This window comes from Pseudophryne corroboree, chromosome 7 (genome assembly GCF_028390025.1).
Source record: "Pseudophryne corroboree isolate aPseCor3 chromosome 7, aPseCor3.hap2, whole genome shotgun sequence".
NCBI classification, from domain to species: Eukaryota; Metazoa; Chordata; class Amphibia; order Anura; family Myobatrachidae; genus Pseudophryne; species Pseudophryne corroboree.
The window spans coordinates 443,797,573-443,813,625 of NC_086450.1; the positions used below are offsets into that span (position 1 = coordinate 443,797,573).

General features: G+C 49.0%; 1 protein-coding gene across 1 annotated transcript in view; it reads left to right on the forward strand.

Moving 5' to 3' along the window:
- The window catches only part of TOP3A (DNA topoisomerase III alpha), an 87,754-nt gene that overhangs the window by 7,573 nt on the left and 64,128 nt on the right, over nt 1-16,053 (forward strand). Inside the window, exons 3-11 of the mRNA XM_063934946.1 lie at nt 1,238-1,536; nt 1,709-1,768; nt 2,798-2,871; nt 3,350-3,425; nt 9,841-9,949; nt 10,030-10,173; nt 10,452-10,622; nt 11,308-11,408; nt 12,125-12,199. Of these exons, the coding sequence (XP_063791016.1) occupies nt 1,345-1,536; nt 1,709-1,768; nt 2,798-2,871; nt 3,350-3,425; nt 9,841-9,949; nt 10,030-10,173; nt 10,452-10,622; nt 11,308-11,408; nt 12,125-12,199 (1,002 nt within the window). The 5' untranslated portion in view covers nt 1,238-1,344. The remainder of the gene's footprint in view (nt 1-1,237; nt 1,537-1,708; nt 1,769-2,797; nt 2,872-3,349; nt 3,426-9,840; nt 9,950-10,029; nt 10,174-10,451; nt 10,623-11,307; nt 11,409-12,124; nt 12,200-16,053) is intronic.

Genomic DNA, 16,053 nt, shown 5'->3' on the forward strand with positions numbered 1-16,053 from the left:
AGGTCACTTAATACAATATTTTTAATAACTTTGTGTATTAAACAAAGTTTGTGTACATTGAGCCATCAGAAAACAAAGGTTTCACTATCTCAATCTCACTCATAAAAGTCCGTATTTCGAAATATTCCGTATTTCGGAATATTTGGATATGGGATACTCAACCTGTATATATATTTTTTTTTAAATGTAACTTTAATTGCATTGACAGGGCCATAGCAGTCAAGGTGTCATCACTGACAAAGAGATTTATATACATTACTGGTTCCTCTGTGTAAATGCGGTGGGTACACTTTCAGGAGTTGTTGATTGTGTCGCAACCCTATTTTGGAGCCAATAATGGAAGATAGAAGATACAGGGCCTAATTCAGACCTGATCGCAGCAGCTAAATCTTTCTCTAATGGGCAAATCCATGTGCACTGCAGGTGGGGCAGATGTAAAATGTGCAGAGAGAGTTAAATTTGGGTGGGTTATATTGTTTCTGTGCAGGGTAAATACTGGCTGCTTTATTTTTACACTGCAATTTAGATTTCAGTTTGAACACTTTCCACCCAAATCTAACTCTCTCTGCACATGTTACATCCGACCCACCTGCACTGCACATGGGGCCTAATTCAGACCTGATCAGTTACTCAGACATGCGGGGGGACGCCCAGCACAGGGCTAGTCTGCCCCGCATGTCTTGCCCTACCCACCCCCACACAAGTACAAAAGCATCACACAGCGGTGATGCATTTGTACTTGATGAGTAGCTCCTTACCTGCGCAGCTACCCGTCGCTGTCTGGGTCACAGTGGCTGCGGTGACGTCACGCAGCCGCCCTGCCCCTCGCACGGTCCGGACACGCCTGCGTTGCCAAGACTGCACCCCCAAAACGTCCAAACGTTGCCGGCATTCCCAGCGATCGCCTCTGCCTGCCAATCAGGCAGAGGCGATCGCTGGGCTGAGACGGCCATCGGCTGTCTGGCATGCGTCGGCTCACTGCTGCGTCAGCGCATGCGCAGTTCAGACCTAATCGATCAGGTCTGAATTAGACCCATGGTTTTGCCTATTAGAGAAAATGTTTGCTGTTGCGATCAGGTCTGAATTAGACCCATGGTTTTGCCTATTAGGGAAAATGTTTGCTGCTGCGATCAGGCCTGAATTAGGCCCACAGAACATTTATTATAGTTGGTATATTTAGTGTTTGCTTGTTGTTGTGCTTCCATTTGTTGAAAGCTCTTTCTCATTCGTTAAACAGGTGCACCTTGAATCCTTATTTGGTTCCTTTCTGTTATATCTGGGCACTGAGTACACAGAGGCCGACATGACTGTCACATACTCCAAGAACCTTCCTGTTCTCCTGTAATGATTTTCCGGAGCAGTCTTATAGCAGTCAGCAGGCTTAAGCTGCCCATTCAACTGTCCGTTCGTCATTGCGCTCAGGAATATGCAAATATGGCCCTGAGGATTCCCGTCCAGAAGGTGTTGTGCGTTGCTGAGAAAAACGATGCTGCCAAGGGGATTTCAGATCTTTTGTCCAATAGCCGGATGAGGAGGGTGAGACTATGCCTGTACTATTTTGTTTCATGACGCCCCCACCCTGCCGCCGGCTCCTTCCAATGGAGGCAAAATACATGCAGACTATTTCTAAGACCTAGAACGTTAGTAGTCATTGTGCTACATTTTCTGCAATACCCAATTGTAATTTTTCTGTGTTTGCGATTTACAGAGAGAAGGATTTTCCAAGTTTAACAAGATTTATGAATATGAATATCACTTGTTTGGAAAGGTAACTAATGATTCATACTGAGAGTAATGCTGACATTAGAATGTACCTAGAGCCAGGAGTACAAATGATGGTGCCAGCTCCTGGCACCATATAATTTTGACGGCATATAAGAACCACTTGGCCAATCTAGTGGACACGTATACACTTACACACTAGGGTTGGGATGCAGTCAGGATCCCGGCTGTTGGTATCCCGGCAGTCAGAATATCGACGCCGGAATACCGACCCTATTCTGAATGCCGACACCGGCTTCCAGAATGGGTACACCATCCCGGAGCTGGAATACCAACAGCCGGGATCCTGAATGAGGACACGCCGTGCCGCAAGGCAGGTAAGCCGCATGGGTGCATCTCTGAGAGTTAGGGTTAGGCTGTGGGGAGGGGGGGTTAGGGTTAAGCACCCCCGATAGGAAGGTTAGGTTGCGGGGGGGGGGGGGGGGGGGGGGTAGGCTTAGGCAGCGGGGACAGGGGGTTAGGTTGTTTAGCAACAAGGGGGGAGGTTAGGGTTAGGCTACGGGGGGGGGGGGGGGGGGTTAAGATTGGGGAGAGGAGGGAACACCCCTTACTCGCCCTTGTCGGCTTCTCAAATATTGGGATCCCGGCGTCGGTATTGCGACCGCCGGCAACCTGTATGACGTCAAATCATACTGATCCCCTAGGGTCAATGTTTGTTGGAAGCCAATTAACCTACCAGTATGTTTTTGGATTGTGGGAGGAAACAAACGCAGGTACGGGGAGAATATACAAACTCCACACAGGGCCATAGTGAGAATCGAACCCATGGCCTCAGTGTAGTTCCACAGTAGTTGTCTACCCCTGGCCTGGATGGTTATAGCATTCTACCAAATTGTACCAATGATTTTACACATCAGTAATTATTCTGACTGTCAAACTCATGTCAAAATTCCAGAGTCTGTCAATGACCATTCAGCACTGCAGGTGATTCTCTGATGTTCTCTAGACCTGTCGCAGTGTGAATCTGATATATATATGTATATTATACTGTTGATCTTTGTTCCGATTTCTGCAGGATGTAACTGTCATCATGACCTCAGTGTCTGGGCATTTGCTGTCAATGGACTTCCAGAGTCATCTAAAGTCTTGGTTGGTATATAAATCTGGAATATTGTGTCCATCGCCCGGGGGGAACGGGGGGGGGTGTAGTAATCTGGTGACCCTCACTGCTGTTTGTGAATAAACATCCTCGTGATAATTTGCAGCCTGATAAACAACAACTGTGGGAATTTTGGGATGCTGGCAACAGATAATTGCTGGCCGTGGAATTGTGGATTTTTTGGATTGTTTTTTACAAATTCACCAAAAACTAAGATACCCGTCAGTGTTAGGCTGGGGAAAGGTAATGGAGACTGCGGTAAGGCAAACTAATTCTAGCGGTGGCTGGCCAGCCAATTCTTACATTGGAGCTAGCAGTTGGTTACACCCATTGGTGTTTATTGCAGCTTCCTGAAAATGGTTTGAAAAAAACATAAGTCATATTGAAAATCATACAAAGGTTCAACAAAAGGAAAAATAAAAGCAAACACCCTTTGTTCACCTTTATAAATACATATTTTATATCCAGGCACAGCTGTAACCCAGTCTCCCTATTTGATGCGGAAGTTGAGAAGATCTGTCCTGATGATTTTGTAAACATCAAGGTAAGACCTGTATTGCTTTAATATTAGACATGCGTTTGCCAGATCGGATTGCATGGGTGTCTTTTTATTTTTTTTATTACTATTATTATATCTCCTTTACTAGTTTTGGTTAAGTGTTGTGGCAGGAGCATATTGTTTTATCGGTTCTCCTCTGGCTTAATTGCATCAAGTTACAGGGACAAATAATATGGAGAGTACAGAAATACGAGATTTTGTGTATTCACTTTGTTGATCTGTAACCGCTAGACGCAGGGGTATAGATAGAGGCATAACTATATATTTGTTAGACCCATTGCACCATTTTGTAATGACATTTATGTACATGAAGCAGACAGTTTGTCACTTCCAAATTACTGAAGCTCCCTCTACTGATCTGTCCATAGCTGCTGATATAGTAGCCAGCAGTAATCAGCCCAGATTGCTAACCAATCACAGGCTTCATGTTGGGTTCTATGACAGTAGTCATGGCTACTGAGAGGGAGCTTCAGTAAGCCAGAGGAAATGAGACTGCTGCATGGGGGATATGACGGAACAGCATTTATCATCTGCTACCGCTAAGTGCAACGGAATTTGCTGCGTAATATAAGAACTGTTAATAAATACATTTATAGATCATCTGCGGGCTCTTTTCTGGTGTACAACAAAGGAGGAAACTAACTTTAAGAAATTTCTCTGACGTCCTAGTGGATGCTGGGGACTCTGTAAGGACCATGGGGAATAGACGGGCTCCGCAGGAGACTGGGCACTCTAAAAGAAAGATTAGGTACTATCTGGTGTGCACTGACTCCTCCCTCTATGCCCCTCCTCCAGACCTCAGTTAGAATCTGTGCCCGGCCAGAGCTGGATGCACCTAGTGGGCTCTCCTGAGCCTGCTAGTAAAGAAAGTAATGTTAGGTTTTTTATTTTCAGTGAGATCTGCTGGCAACAGACTCACTGCTACGTGGGACCGAGGGGAGAGAAGCAAACGTACCTGTTCACAGCTAGGTTGCGCTTCTTAGGCTACTGGACACCATTAGCTCCAGAGGGTTCGAACATAGGCAAAGGTCCTCGGTCGTCCGTTCCCGGAGCCGCGCCGCCGTCCCCCTCGCAGAGCCAGAAGTTCAGAAGTTGGTGATGAAATCGGCGGCTGAAGACTCCTGTCTTCATTAAGGTAGCGCACAGCACCGCAGCTGTGCGCCATTGCTCCCACTGCACACCACACACTCCAGTCACTGTAGGGTGCAGGGCGCTGGGGGGGCGCCCTGGGCAGCAATAAGAATACCTTTGGCATAAAAAAGACACAATACAGTCTGTGACTGTATATGTGTAAGACCACCGCCATTTTTTAGTCAGAAACAGCGGGACAGAAGCCCGCCGCTGAGGGGGCGGGGCCTTCTTCCTCAGCACACCAGCGCCATTTCTCTTCACAACTCCGCTGGAAGGACGCTCCCCAGGCTCTCCCCTGCAGTCTCCTGGCACTAAGAGGGTAAAAAGAGAGGGGGGGCACATAAATTTAGGCAAAAGGTGTATTGATACAGCAGCTATTGGGAAAAATTCACTTCTGGTAGTGTGTATCCCTGTGTATATAGCGCTGTGGTGTGTGCTGGCATACTCTTTCTCTGTCTCCCCAAAGACCTTGTGGGGTCCTGTCCTCAGTCAGAGCATTCCCTGTGTGTGTGCTGTGTGTCGGTACGGCTGTGTCGACATGTTTGATGAGGAGGGTTACGTGGAGGCGGAGCAAGTGCAGATAAATGTGGTGTCGCCCCCGTCGGTGCCGACACCTGATTGGATGGATATGTGGAAGGTCTTAAATGACAATGTAAACTCATTACATAAGAGATTTGATTATGTTGCTGCCGGGGGACAGCCGGGCTCTCAACCCGGGCCTGCCCAGGCGCCTCAGAGGCCGTCGGCGTCTCAAAAACGCCCACTATCTCAGTTGGTTGACACAGATGTCGACACGGAGTCCGACTCCAGCGTCGACGAGGATGAGGCACTATTACAGCCCAAAATGACTAAGGCCATCCGATACATGATTATTGCAATGAAAAATGTATTACACATTTCAGAGGCTGACCCTGTCCCTGACAAGAGGGTAAATATGTTTGGGGAGAAAAAGCAGCCAGTGACTTTTCCCCCGTCACATGAATTAAATGAGTTATGTGAAGAAGCGTGGTCTTCCCCTGATAAGAAAGTGGTGATTCCCAAGAGAATACTAATGGCGTACCCTTTCCCGCCAACGGATAGGTTACGCTGGGAATCCTCCCCTAGAGGTGACAAGGCCCTGACGCGCTTATCTAAAAGAGTGGCCCTGCCGTCTCAGGATACGGCCGCCCTAAAGGAACCTGCGGGTAGGAAGCAGGAAGGTATCTTGAAGTCTGTGTATACACATTCTGGTACTCTACTGAGACCGGCTATTGCTTCAGCTTGGATGTGCAGTGCTGTTGCAGCATGGACAGATACTCTGTCAGAGGGGTTGGATACCCTGGACAGGGATACCGTATTGCTAACACTTAGCCATATTAAAGACGTCGTCTTATATATGCGGGATGCCCAGAGGGACATTTGCCTGCTGGGCTCTCGAATAAATGCAATGTCCATTTCTGCCAGGAGGGTCTTATGGACTCGGCAATGGACAGGGGATGCCGACTCTAAAAAACACATGGAGGTTTTGCCTTATAAGGGTGAGGAATTGTTTGGGGACGGTCTCTCGGACCTCGTATCCACAGCAACAGCTGGAAAGTCGACTTTCTTGCCACAGGTTTCCTCACAGCCTAAGAAAGCACCGTATTACCAAATGCAGTCCTTTCGTTCTCAAAAAAGCAAGAGAGTCAGAGGAGCATCCTTTCTTGCCAGAGGCAGGGGTAGAGGAAAGAAGCTGCACCATGCAGCCAGTTCTCAGGAACAAAAGTTCTCCCCTGCTTCCACTAAGTCCACCGCATGACGCTGGGGCTCCACAGGCGGAGCCAGGAGCGGTGGGGGCGCGTCTTCGAAATTTCTGCAACCAGTGGGTTCGCTCACAAGTGGATCCTTGGGCTATACAAATTGTATCTCAGGGATACAAGCTGGAATTCGAAGTGACGCCCCCTCACCGTTACCTAAAATCCGCCTTGCCAGCTTCTCCCACGGGGAGGGAGATAGTCCTGACGGCTATTCACAAGCTGTACCTCCAAGTGATAATAATGGTACCCCCCCTTCAGCAGGGAAGGGGTTACTATTCCACACTGTTTGTGGTACCGAAACCGGACGGTTCGGTAAGACCCATTCTAAATTTAAAATCCTTGAACATTTACATGAAAAAGTTCAGGTTCAAAATGGAATCGCTCAGAGCGGTCATTGCCAGCCTGGAAGAGGGGGATTTTATGGTATCTCTGGACATGAAGGATGCGTACTTGCATGTCCCCATTTATCCGCCTCACCAGGAGTACCTCAGGTTTGTGGTACAGGACTGTCATTCCCAATTCCAGACGTTGCCGTTTGGTCTATCCACGGCACCGAGAGTCTTTACCAAGGTAATGGCGGAGATGATGGTACTTCTCCGGAAGCAAGGAGTTACAGTTATCCCGTACTTGGACGATCTCCTCATAAAGGCGAGGTCCAGAGAGCAGTTGTTGGTCAGCGTAGCGCACTCTCAGGAAGTGTTGCTACGGCACGGCTGGATTCTGAATATTCCAAAGTCGCAGCTGATTCCTACGACGCGTCTGCCCTTCCTGGGCATGATTCTGGACACAGAACAGAAGAAGGTATTTCTCCCGGAGGAGAAGGCTCAGGAGTTAGTGACCATGGTCAGGGATCTCCTGAAACCAAAGCAGGTGTCGGTGCATCACTGCACGCAAGTCCTGGGAAAGATAGTAGCGTCATACGAAGCCATTCCTTTCGGCAGGTTCCATGCCAGGATCTTTCAGTGGGATCTGTTGGACAAGTGGTCCGGATCGCATCTTCAGATGCATCGGCTGATCGCCCTGTCCCCGAGGGCCAGGGTGTCTCTTCTGTGGTGGCTGCAGAGTGCTCATCTTCTCGAGGGCCGCAGGTTCGGCATACAGGACTGGGTCCTGGTGACCACGGATGCAAGCCTCCGCGGATGGGGGGCAGTCACTCAGGGAAGAAACTTCCAGGGGCTGTGGTCAAGTCAGGAGACTCGTCTGCACATAAACATACTGGAATTAAGGGCCATTTACAACGCCCTGAGTCAAGCGAAGCCCCTGCTTCGAGACCAACCAGTGCTGATTCAGTCAGACAACATCACGGCAGTCGCCCATGTAAACCGACAGGGCGGCACAAGAAGCAGGGTGGCGATGGCGGAAGCCACAAGGATTCTTCGTTGGGCGGAGAATCACGTACAAGCACTGTCAGCAGTGTTCATTCCGGGAGTGGACAACTGGGAAGCAGACTTCCTCAGCAGGCACGACCTCCACCCGGGAGAGTGGGGACTTCATCAAGAAGTCTTCGAGCAGATGGAAAATCGGTGGGAACGGCCACAGGTGGACATGATGGCGTCCTGCCTAAACAAAAAGCTAAAAAAATATTGCGCCAGGTCAAGGGACCCTCCGGCGATAGCTGTGGACGCACTGGTAACTCCGTGGGTGTTCCAGTCGGTATATGTGTTTCCTCCTCTTCCTCTCATACGCAAGGTACTGAGAATAGTAAGAAAAAGAGGAGTGAGAACAATACTCATTGTTCCGGATTGGCCAAGAAGGACTTGGTACCCAGAACTTCAAGAGATGGTCACAGAGGACCCATGGCCTCTGCCTCTCAGACAGGACCTGTTGCAGCAGGGGCCCTGTCTGTTCCAAGACTTACCGCGGCTGCGTTTGACGGCATGGCGGTTGAACGCCGGATCCTATCGGAAAAGGGTATACCGGATGAAGTAATTTCTACGCTGATAAGAGCTAGGAAGGATGTGACAGCAAAGCTTTATCACCGCATATGGCGGAAATATGTTGCTTGGTGTGAGGCCAGGAAGGCCCCTACAGAGGACTTCCAGTTGGGTCGTTTTCTGCATTTCCTACAGTCAGGTGTGACTATGGGCCTCAAATTAGGGTCCATAAAGGTTCAGATCTCGACCCTATCCATTTTCTTTCAAAAAGAACTGGCTTCACTGCCTGAGGTTTAGACGTTTGTAAAGGGAGTGCTGCATATTCAGCCTCCTTTTGTGGCACCTTGGGATCTTAACGTTGTGTTGGATTTCCTGAAATCCCACTGGTTTGAGCCACTTAAGACCGTGGAGCTAAAATATCTCACGTGGAAAGTGGTCATGCTATTGGCCTTAGCTTCGGCTAGGCGTGTGTCAGAATTGGCGACTTTGTCATGTAAAAGCCCCTATCTGATCTTCCATATGGACAGGGCAGAATTGAGGACTCGTCCCCAATTTCTCCCTAAGGTGGTATCATCGTTTCATTTGAACCAACCTATTGTGGTGCCTGCGGCTACTAGGGACTTGGAGGATTCCAAGTTGCTGGACGTAGTCCGGGCTTTGAAAATTTATGTTTCCAGAACGGCGGGAGTCAGAAAGTCTGACTCGCTGTTTATTCTGTATGCAGCCAACAAGGTTGGCGCTCCTGCTTCGAAGCAGACTATTGCTCGCCGGATCTGTAGTACGATTCAGCTGGCTCACTCTGCGGCTGGATTGCCGCATCCAAAATCAGTAAAAGCCCATTCCACAAGGAAGGTGGGCTCTTCTTGGGCGGCTGCCCGAGGGGTCTCGGCTTTACAACTTTGCCGAGCTGCTACTTGGTCGGGTTCAAACACATTTGCTAAGTTCTACAAGTTTGATACCCTGGCTGAGGAGGACCTTGAGTTTGCTCATTCGGTGCTGCAGAGTCGTCCGCACTCTCCCGCCCGTTTGGGAGCTTTGGTATAATCCCCATGGTCCTTACGGAGTCCCCAGCATCCACTAGGACGTCAGAGAAAATAAGAATTTACTCACCGGTAATTCTATTTCTCGTAGTCCGTAGTGGATGCTGGGCGCCCGTCCCAAGTGCGGACTTCTTCTGCAATACGTGTATATAGTTATTGCTTACTAAAGGGTTATTGTTATGAGCCATCCGTTGATTGAGGCTTAGTTGTTGTTCATACTGTTAACTGGGTATGGTTATCACAAGTTATACGGTGTGATTGGTGTGGCTGGTATGAGTCTTACCCTGGATTCCAAATCCTTTCCTTGTAGTGTCAGCTCTTCCGGGCACAGTTTCCCTAACTGAGGTCTGGAGGAGGGGCATAGAGGGAGGAGCCAGTGCACACCAGATAGTACCTAATCTTTCTTTTAGAGTGCCCAGTCTCCTGCGGAGCCCGTCTATTCCCCATGGTCCTTACGGAGTCCCCAGCATCCACTACGGACTACGAGAAATAGAATTACCGGTGAGTAAATTCTTATTTTCTGATAGTTTCTCTTAATATCTGTACTATAAAGATGAGACTGCTATTTCTGTAATTCCAGAGGACACTAGAACGAGAGGTACGGCAGTGCCAGGCTCTCATCATATGGACGGATTGTGACCGAGAGGGAGAGAATATTGGTTTTGAGGTTATCCACGTCTGTAAAGCAGGTATTGTGCGTCTGTATGTTTGCCTTGTTGTGTGCTGTTGGGACATTCTACATATTGATGTCCACCTTGTTATCTTGCAGTGAAACCAAATCTTCAGGTGTTCCGAGCTCGGTTCTCCGAAATCACCTCTCGGTCCGTCCGCACAGCCTGCGAGAACCTGACACCTCCTGACCAGAACATCAGTGACGCCGTGGATGTGAGAATGGAGCTGGATCTTCGGATAGGTAGGCGTCTGTAAAGCTCTGGTAGGAATAGGAGTAGACAACGGGTTAAGTGCACTGTCCACCCTAAACAATGACACAAATAATGAGTTATTGAGGTTCTAATCTCGGTGATGGTGGCGCTGGCGTAGTTCAGGGTTGCTCCTCTCTTAAAAATAAGAAACCATGTGTGCAATGCTGTGTAAAATGATATGCACTAGATACAAATTATAATTTGGGTGTCATCCAGGGGTACCTGATCTGCGACACTGATCACTAAATAGCTGGTTCTTTACCCCCAGGAGCTGCTTTTACCAGGTTCCAGACTCTCCGCCTTCAAAAGATCTTTCCTTCCGTGTTGTCCAGCCAGCTGATCAGCTATGGAAGTTGTCAGTTCCCCACACTGGGGTTTGTAGTGGAGAGATTCAAAGCCATCCAGGCCTTTATTCCTGAGACCTTCTACAAGATCAAAGGTGTGTGTGTCTTTGGCAAACTGGAAATGTAATTTTAATGAGACACTTTAACTGATATGTGTGAGAGGGCTTAATGTTTCCCTATGCACAAAGCAAGTTGCCACTATTAGACTTTCATATTAATGTACAAGAGCTTCTGCACTACATTATGAAGATTTTAATAAAAGTATTTATATGTAGTTAAATCTGCTTCATCACCTTGCCGAAAAGTGACAGGTTTTTGAAAGAGCATATTGTTGTAGAAATGAGTGGGGCGAACAAGGTCGGAAAAAGTTTGCCACTTGGCCTTTTGTAATGACAGCTTGTGTCCTTCAGGAGAGACTTTAGTGGAGGTAAGGCAAATCTTAAATCATGTGGCATGCTATGCTTTGCCATTTGACCTTTTTTTATCCTATATCAACACTCTTTTATCTAATGATTCGATGCAGAGCCTTTGAGTCATTGCCAAACGAGGTGGATGTTGTATTCTACCACCATGACCGTGAAATATAAAAATAATTGAATAATTTGAAGCCCCCAGTGCCAAGTTATAAAGCCGTCTTACACGTTGCAGTGTGATACTGTTACAAAGTTGCAGGACATATAAGATTCTTATCAGCAGATTCTTACTTTCCCAGTTCTGTGTTCTCTTAGCCATGCTGTATTACTTGCTACACACTTACGCTACAATAATTGTGTTGTTCAGTAACTCACGAACATGAAGACGGAACTGTGGAATTTAACTGGAAGAGGAACCGACTTTTTAACCACACAGCCTGCCTGGTTCTCTACCAAATCTGCATGGAGGTACGGGACTGACACCATACAACTAGGTTATGTCATTGTAATTCCAAAGACTAAGGGGGTCATTCAGACCCGATCGCACGCTAGCTTTTTTTTGCAGCGGTGCGATCGGGTCTGAACTGCGCATGCACCGCAGTGCACAGGCGCGTCGGCCGCCGGCGACGGGCATCGCCAGACAGTGACGTTTTTTACGAAGAAAGCGATTGCACTGGCTATCGCAAGAAAAGTAACAGGAAGAGGCCGTTTGTGGGTGTCAACTGACCGTTTCTAGGGAGTGTCCGGAAAAACGCAGGCGCGTCCAGCCGTTGGAAGGGAGGCTTCCTGACGTCAGCTCCTGGCCGGATCATCGCAGCGGCTGAGTAAGTCCTGAGCTGTGCAGAGATTGCACAAACGTGTGTTTGTGCAGCTCTCTGCACAAGTGATCGCACCCCTGCACAGCGACTACCCCCTCCCCCTGTAGGCGGCGACTACCTGATCGCAGCACTGCAAATAACCGCCTGCGTGCGATCAGGTCTGAATCACCCCCTAAGACTACGTAGGAGAACAAAGTCTTCGTTTTTTACGGTCATATGTAAATGTTCCCCGGCAACCACTATAAATGAATGGACTCTGGCTGGTTGAGAGATGGGAATAATGAATAGTAAATACAGTTTGTGAAATGAAGCCAGACTCTAACCTCTATCCGTCTATACATATGGGAATCTTGGTGTGTTTTCTAGGACCCCACAGCTACCGTCGTTCAGGTTGGGAGTAAGCCAAAAAGCAAGTGGAGACCTGTAGCCCTGGACACTGTGGTAAGTTCAGCAGAAACAAATACTACTTACATGCTGGTTTTCTCTGACGTCCTAGTGGATGCTGGGTACTCCGTAAGGACCATGGGGAATAGATGGGCTCCGCAGGAGAGTGGGCACTCTAAAGAAAAGATTAGGTACTACATCTGGTGTGCACTGGCTCCTCCCTCTATGCCCCTCCTCCAGACCTCAGTTAGAATCTGTGCCCGGCCTGAGCTGGATGCACTTAGTGGGCTCTCCTGAGTTCACTAAAAAGAAAAGTATTTGTTAGGTTTTTTATTTTCAGTGAGATCTGCTGGCAACAGACTCACTGCTACGTGGGACTTAGGGGAGAGAAGCAAACCTACCTGCTTGCAGCTAGCTTGTGCTTCTAGGCTACTGGACACCATTAGCTCCAGAGGGATCGAACACAGGGCCCGACCTCGATCGTCCGTTCCCGGAGCCGCGCCGCCGTTCCCCTTGCAGAGCCAGAAGACGGAAGAAACCGGAGGAAATCGGCGGCTGAAGACTTCGGTCTTCAATAAGGTAGTGCACAGCACTGCAGCTGTGCGCCATTGCTCCCACAGCACACCACACGCTCCGGTCACTGGTGGGTGCAGAGCGCTGGGGGGGGGCGCCCTGGGCTGCAATTAATATACCTTTTGGCAATAAAAAGCACATAATACAGTGTTTAACACTGTATATGTGCAGAAACCCCCGCCATTAACGATATAAAAAGCGGGAGAAGCCCGCCGTTGAAGAGGCGGGGCTATCTCCCTCAGCACAGCCAGCGCCATTTTCTCTTCACAGATCCGCTGGAAGGACGCTCCGCAGGCTCTCCCCTGCAGTATACACTACAGAAAGGGTAAAAAAGAGAGGGGGGGCACATAAATTTAGGCGCAAATTGTGATATAAGCAGCTATAGGGGGAAAATTCACTTTGTGTATAGTGTATATATCTCTGTTATATAGCGCTCTGGTGTGTGCTGGCATACTCTCTCTCTGTCTCCCCAAAGGACTTTGTGGGGTCCTGTCCTCAGTCAGAGCATTCCCTGTGTGTGTGTGCGGTGTGTCGGTACGGCTGTGTCGACATGTTTGATGAGGACGCTTACGTGGAGGCAGAGCAGGTGCCGATAAGTGTGATGTCGCCCCCTGCGGGGCCGACACCTGAGTGGATGGATATGTGGAAGGTATTAACCGACAGTGTCAACTCCTTGCATAAAAGGTTCGATGACGCAGCTTTGGGACAGCCGGCATCTCAGCCCGCGCCTGCCCAGGCATCTCAGAGGCCGTCAGGGGCTCAAAAACGCCCGCTACCTCAGATGGCAGACACAGATGTCGACACGGAGTCTGACTCCAGTGTCGACGAGGATGAGACAAATATACAATCCACTAGGGCCATCCGATGCACGATTACGGCAATGAAAAATGTGTTGCACATTTCTGACATTAACCCGGTTACCACAAAAAAGGGTATTATGTTTGGGGAGAAAAAGCAGCCAGTGACTTTTCCCCCATCTGATGAGTTAAATGAATTGTGTGAAGAAGCGTGGGGTTCCCCAGATAAGAAACTAGTAATTTCTAAGCGGTTACTAATGGCGTACCCTTTCCCGCCAACGGATAGGTTACGCTGGGAGACATCCCCTAAGGTGGACAAGGCGCTCACACGCTTATCAAAAAAGGTGGCACTGCCTTCTCAGGATACGGCCGCCTTAAAGGAGCCTGCAGATAGAAATCAGGAGGCTATCCTGAAGTCTGTGTATACACACTCAGGTACTATACTGAGACCTGCTATTGCTTCAGCATGGATGTGTAGTGCTGCAGCAGCGTGGTCTGATTCCCTGTCTGATGACATTGATTCCCTGGACAGGGACACTATATTGCTAACCATAGAACATATTAAAGACGTAGTCTTATATATGAGAGATGCACAGAGGGACATTTGCCGGCTGGCATCTAGAATTAATGCAATGTCCATTTCTGCCAGGAGAGTATTATGGACTCGGCAGTGGACAGGTGATGCTGATTCTAAAAGGCACATGGAAATTTTGCCTTATAAGGGTGAGGAATTGTTTGGGGACGGTCTTTCAGACCTCGTATCCACAGCAACAGCTGGGAAGTCGACTTTTTTACCTCAGGTTCCCTCACAGCCTAAGAAAGCACCGTATTATCAAGTACAGTCCTTTCGGCCTCAGAAAGGCAAGCGAGTTAGAGGCGCGTCCTTTCTGCCCAGAGGCAGGGGTAGAGGGAAAAAGCTGCACCATACAGCCAGTTCCCAAGAACAAAAATCCTCCCCTGCTTCCATTAAGTCCACCGCATGACGCTGGGGCTCCACATGTGGAGCCAGGTGCGGGGGGGGCCCGTCTCCGGAACTTCAGCAACCAGTGGGTTCGCTCACAGGTGGATCTCTGGGTTCTACAAGTGGTATCTCAGGGATACAAGCTGGAATTCGAGACGTCTCCCCCTCGCCGTTACCTCAAATCAGCCTTGCCAGCTACTCCCCACGACAGGGAGGTAGTACTGGCGGCAATTCACAAGCTGTACCTCCAGCAGGTGATAATCAAAGTTCCCCTCCTTCAACAGGGACGGGGTTACTATTCCACAATGTTTGTGGTACCGAAACCAGACGGTTCGGTGAGACCCATTCTAAATTTGAAATCCTTGAACACTTATATAAGGAAGTTCAAGTTCAAAATGGAATCGCTCAGGGCGGTTATTGCAAGCCTGGAAGAGGGGGATTACATGGTATCACTGGACATCAAGGATGCTTACCTACATGTCCCCATTTACCCACCTCACCAGGTGTACCTCCGTTTTGTGGTACAGGACTGCCATTACCAATTCCAGACGTTGCCGTTTGGTCTGTCCACGGCACTGAGGGTATTTACCAAAGTAATGGCCGAAATGATGATACTCCTTCGAAAGAAGGGAGTTATAATTATCCCGTACTTGGACGATCTCCTTATAAAGGCGAGGTCCAGGGAGCAGTTGTTGGTCGGAGTAGCACTATCTCAGGAAGTGCTACAACAGCACGGCTGGATTCTGAATATCCCGAAGTCGCAGCTGGTTCCTACGACGCGTCTGCTGTTCCTGGGTATGATTCTGGACACAGAACAGAAGAAGGTGTTTCTCCCGGAGGAGAAGGCCAAGGAGTTGTCATCTCTGGTCAGAGACCTCCTAAAACCAAAACAGGTGTCGGTGCATCACTGCACGCGAGTCCTGGGAAAGATGGTAGCTTCTTACGAGGCAATTCCATTCGGCAGGTTCCATGCACGGATCTTTCAGTGGGATCTGTTAGACAAGTGGTCCGGATCGCATCTTCAGATGCATCGGCTGATCACCCTGTCCCCGAGGGCCAGGGTGTGTCTGCTGTGGTGGCTGCATAGTGCTCATCTTCTCGAGGGCCGCAGATTTGGCATACAGGACTGGATCCTGGTGACCACGGATGCAAGCCTCCGAGGTTGGGGGGCAGTCACTCAGGGAAGAAACTTCCAAGGACAATGGTCGAGTCAGGAAGCTTCCCTACACATAAATATTCTGGAACTAAGGGCCATTTACAATGCCCTAAGTCAGGCAAGACCCCTGCTTCAAAACCAGCCGGCGCTGATTCAGTCAGACAACATCACGGCGGTCGCCCATGTAAACCGACAGGGCGGCACAAGAAGCAGGATGGCGATGGCAGAAGCCACAAGGATTCTCCGATGGGCGGAAAATCACGTGATAGCACTGTCAGCAGTGTTCATTCCGGGAGTGGACAACTGGGAAGCAGACTTCCTCAGCAGGCACGACCTCCACCCGGGAGAGTGGGGACTTCATCCAGAAGTCTTCCAGCTGATTGTAAATCGTTGGGAAAGGCCACAGGTGGACATGATGGCGTCC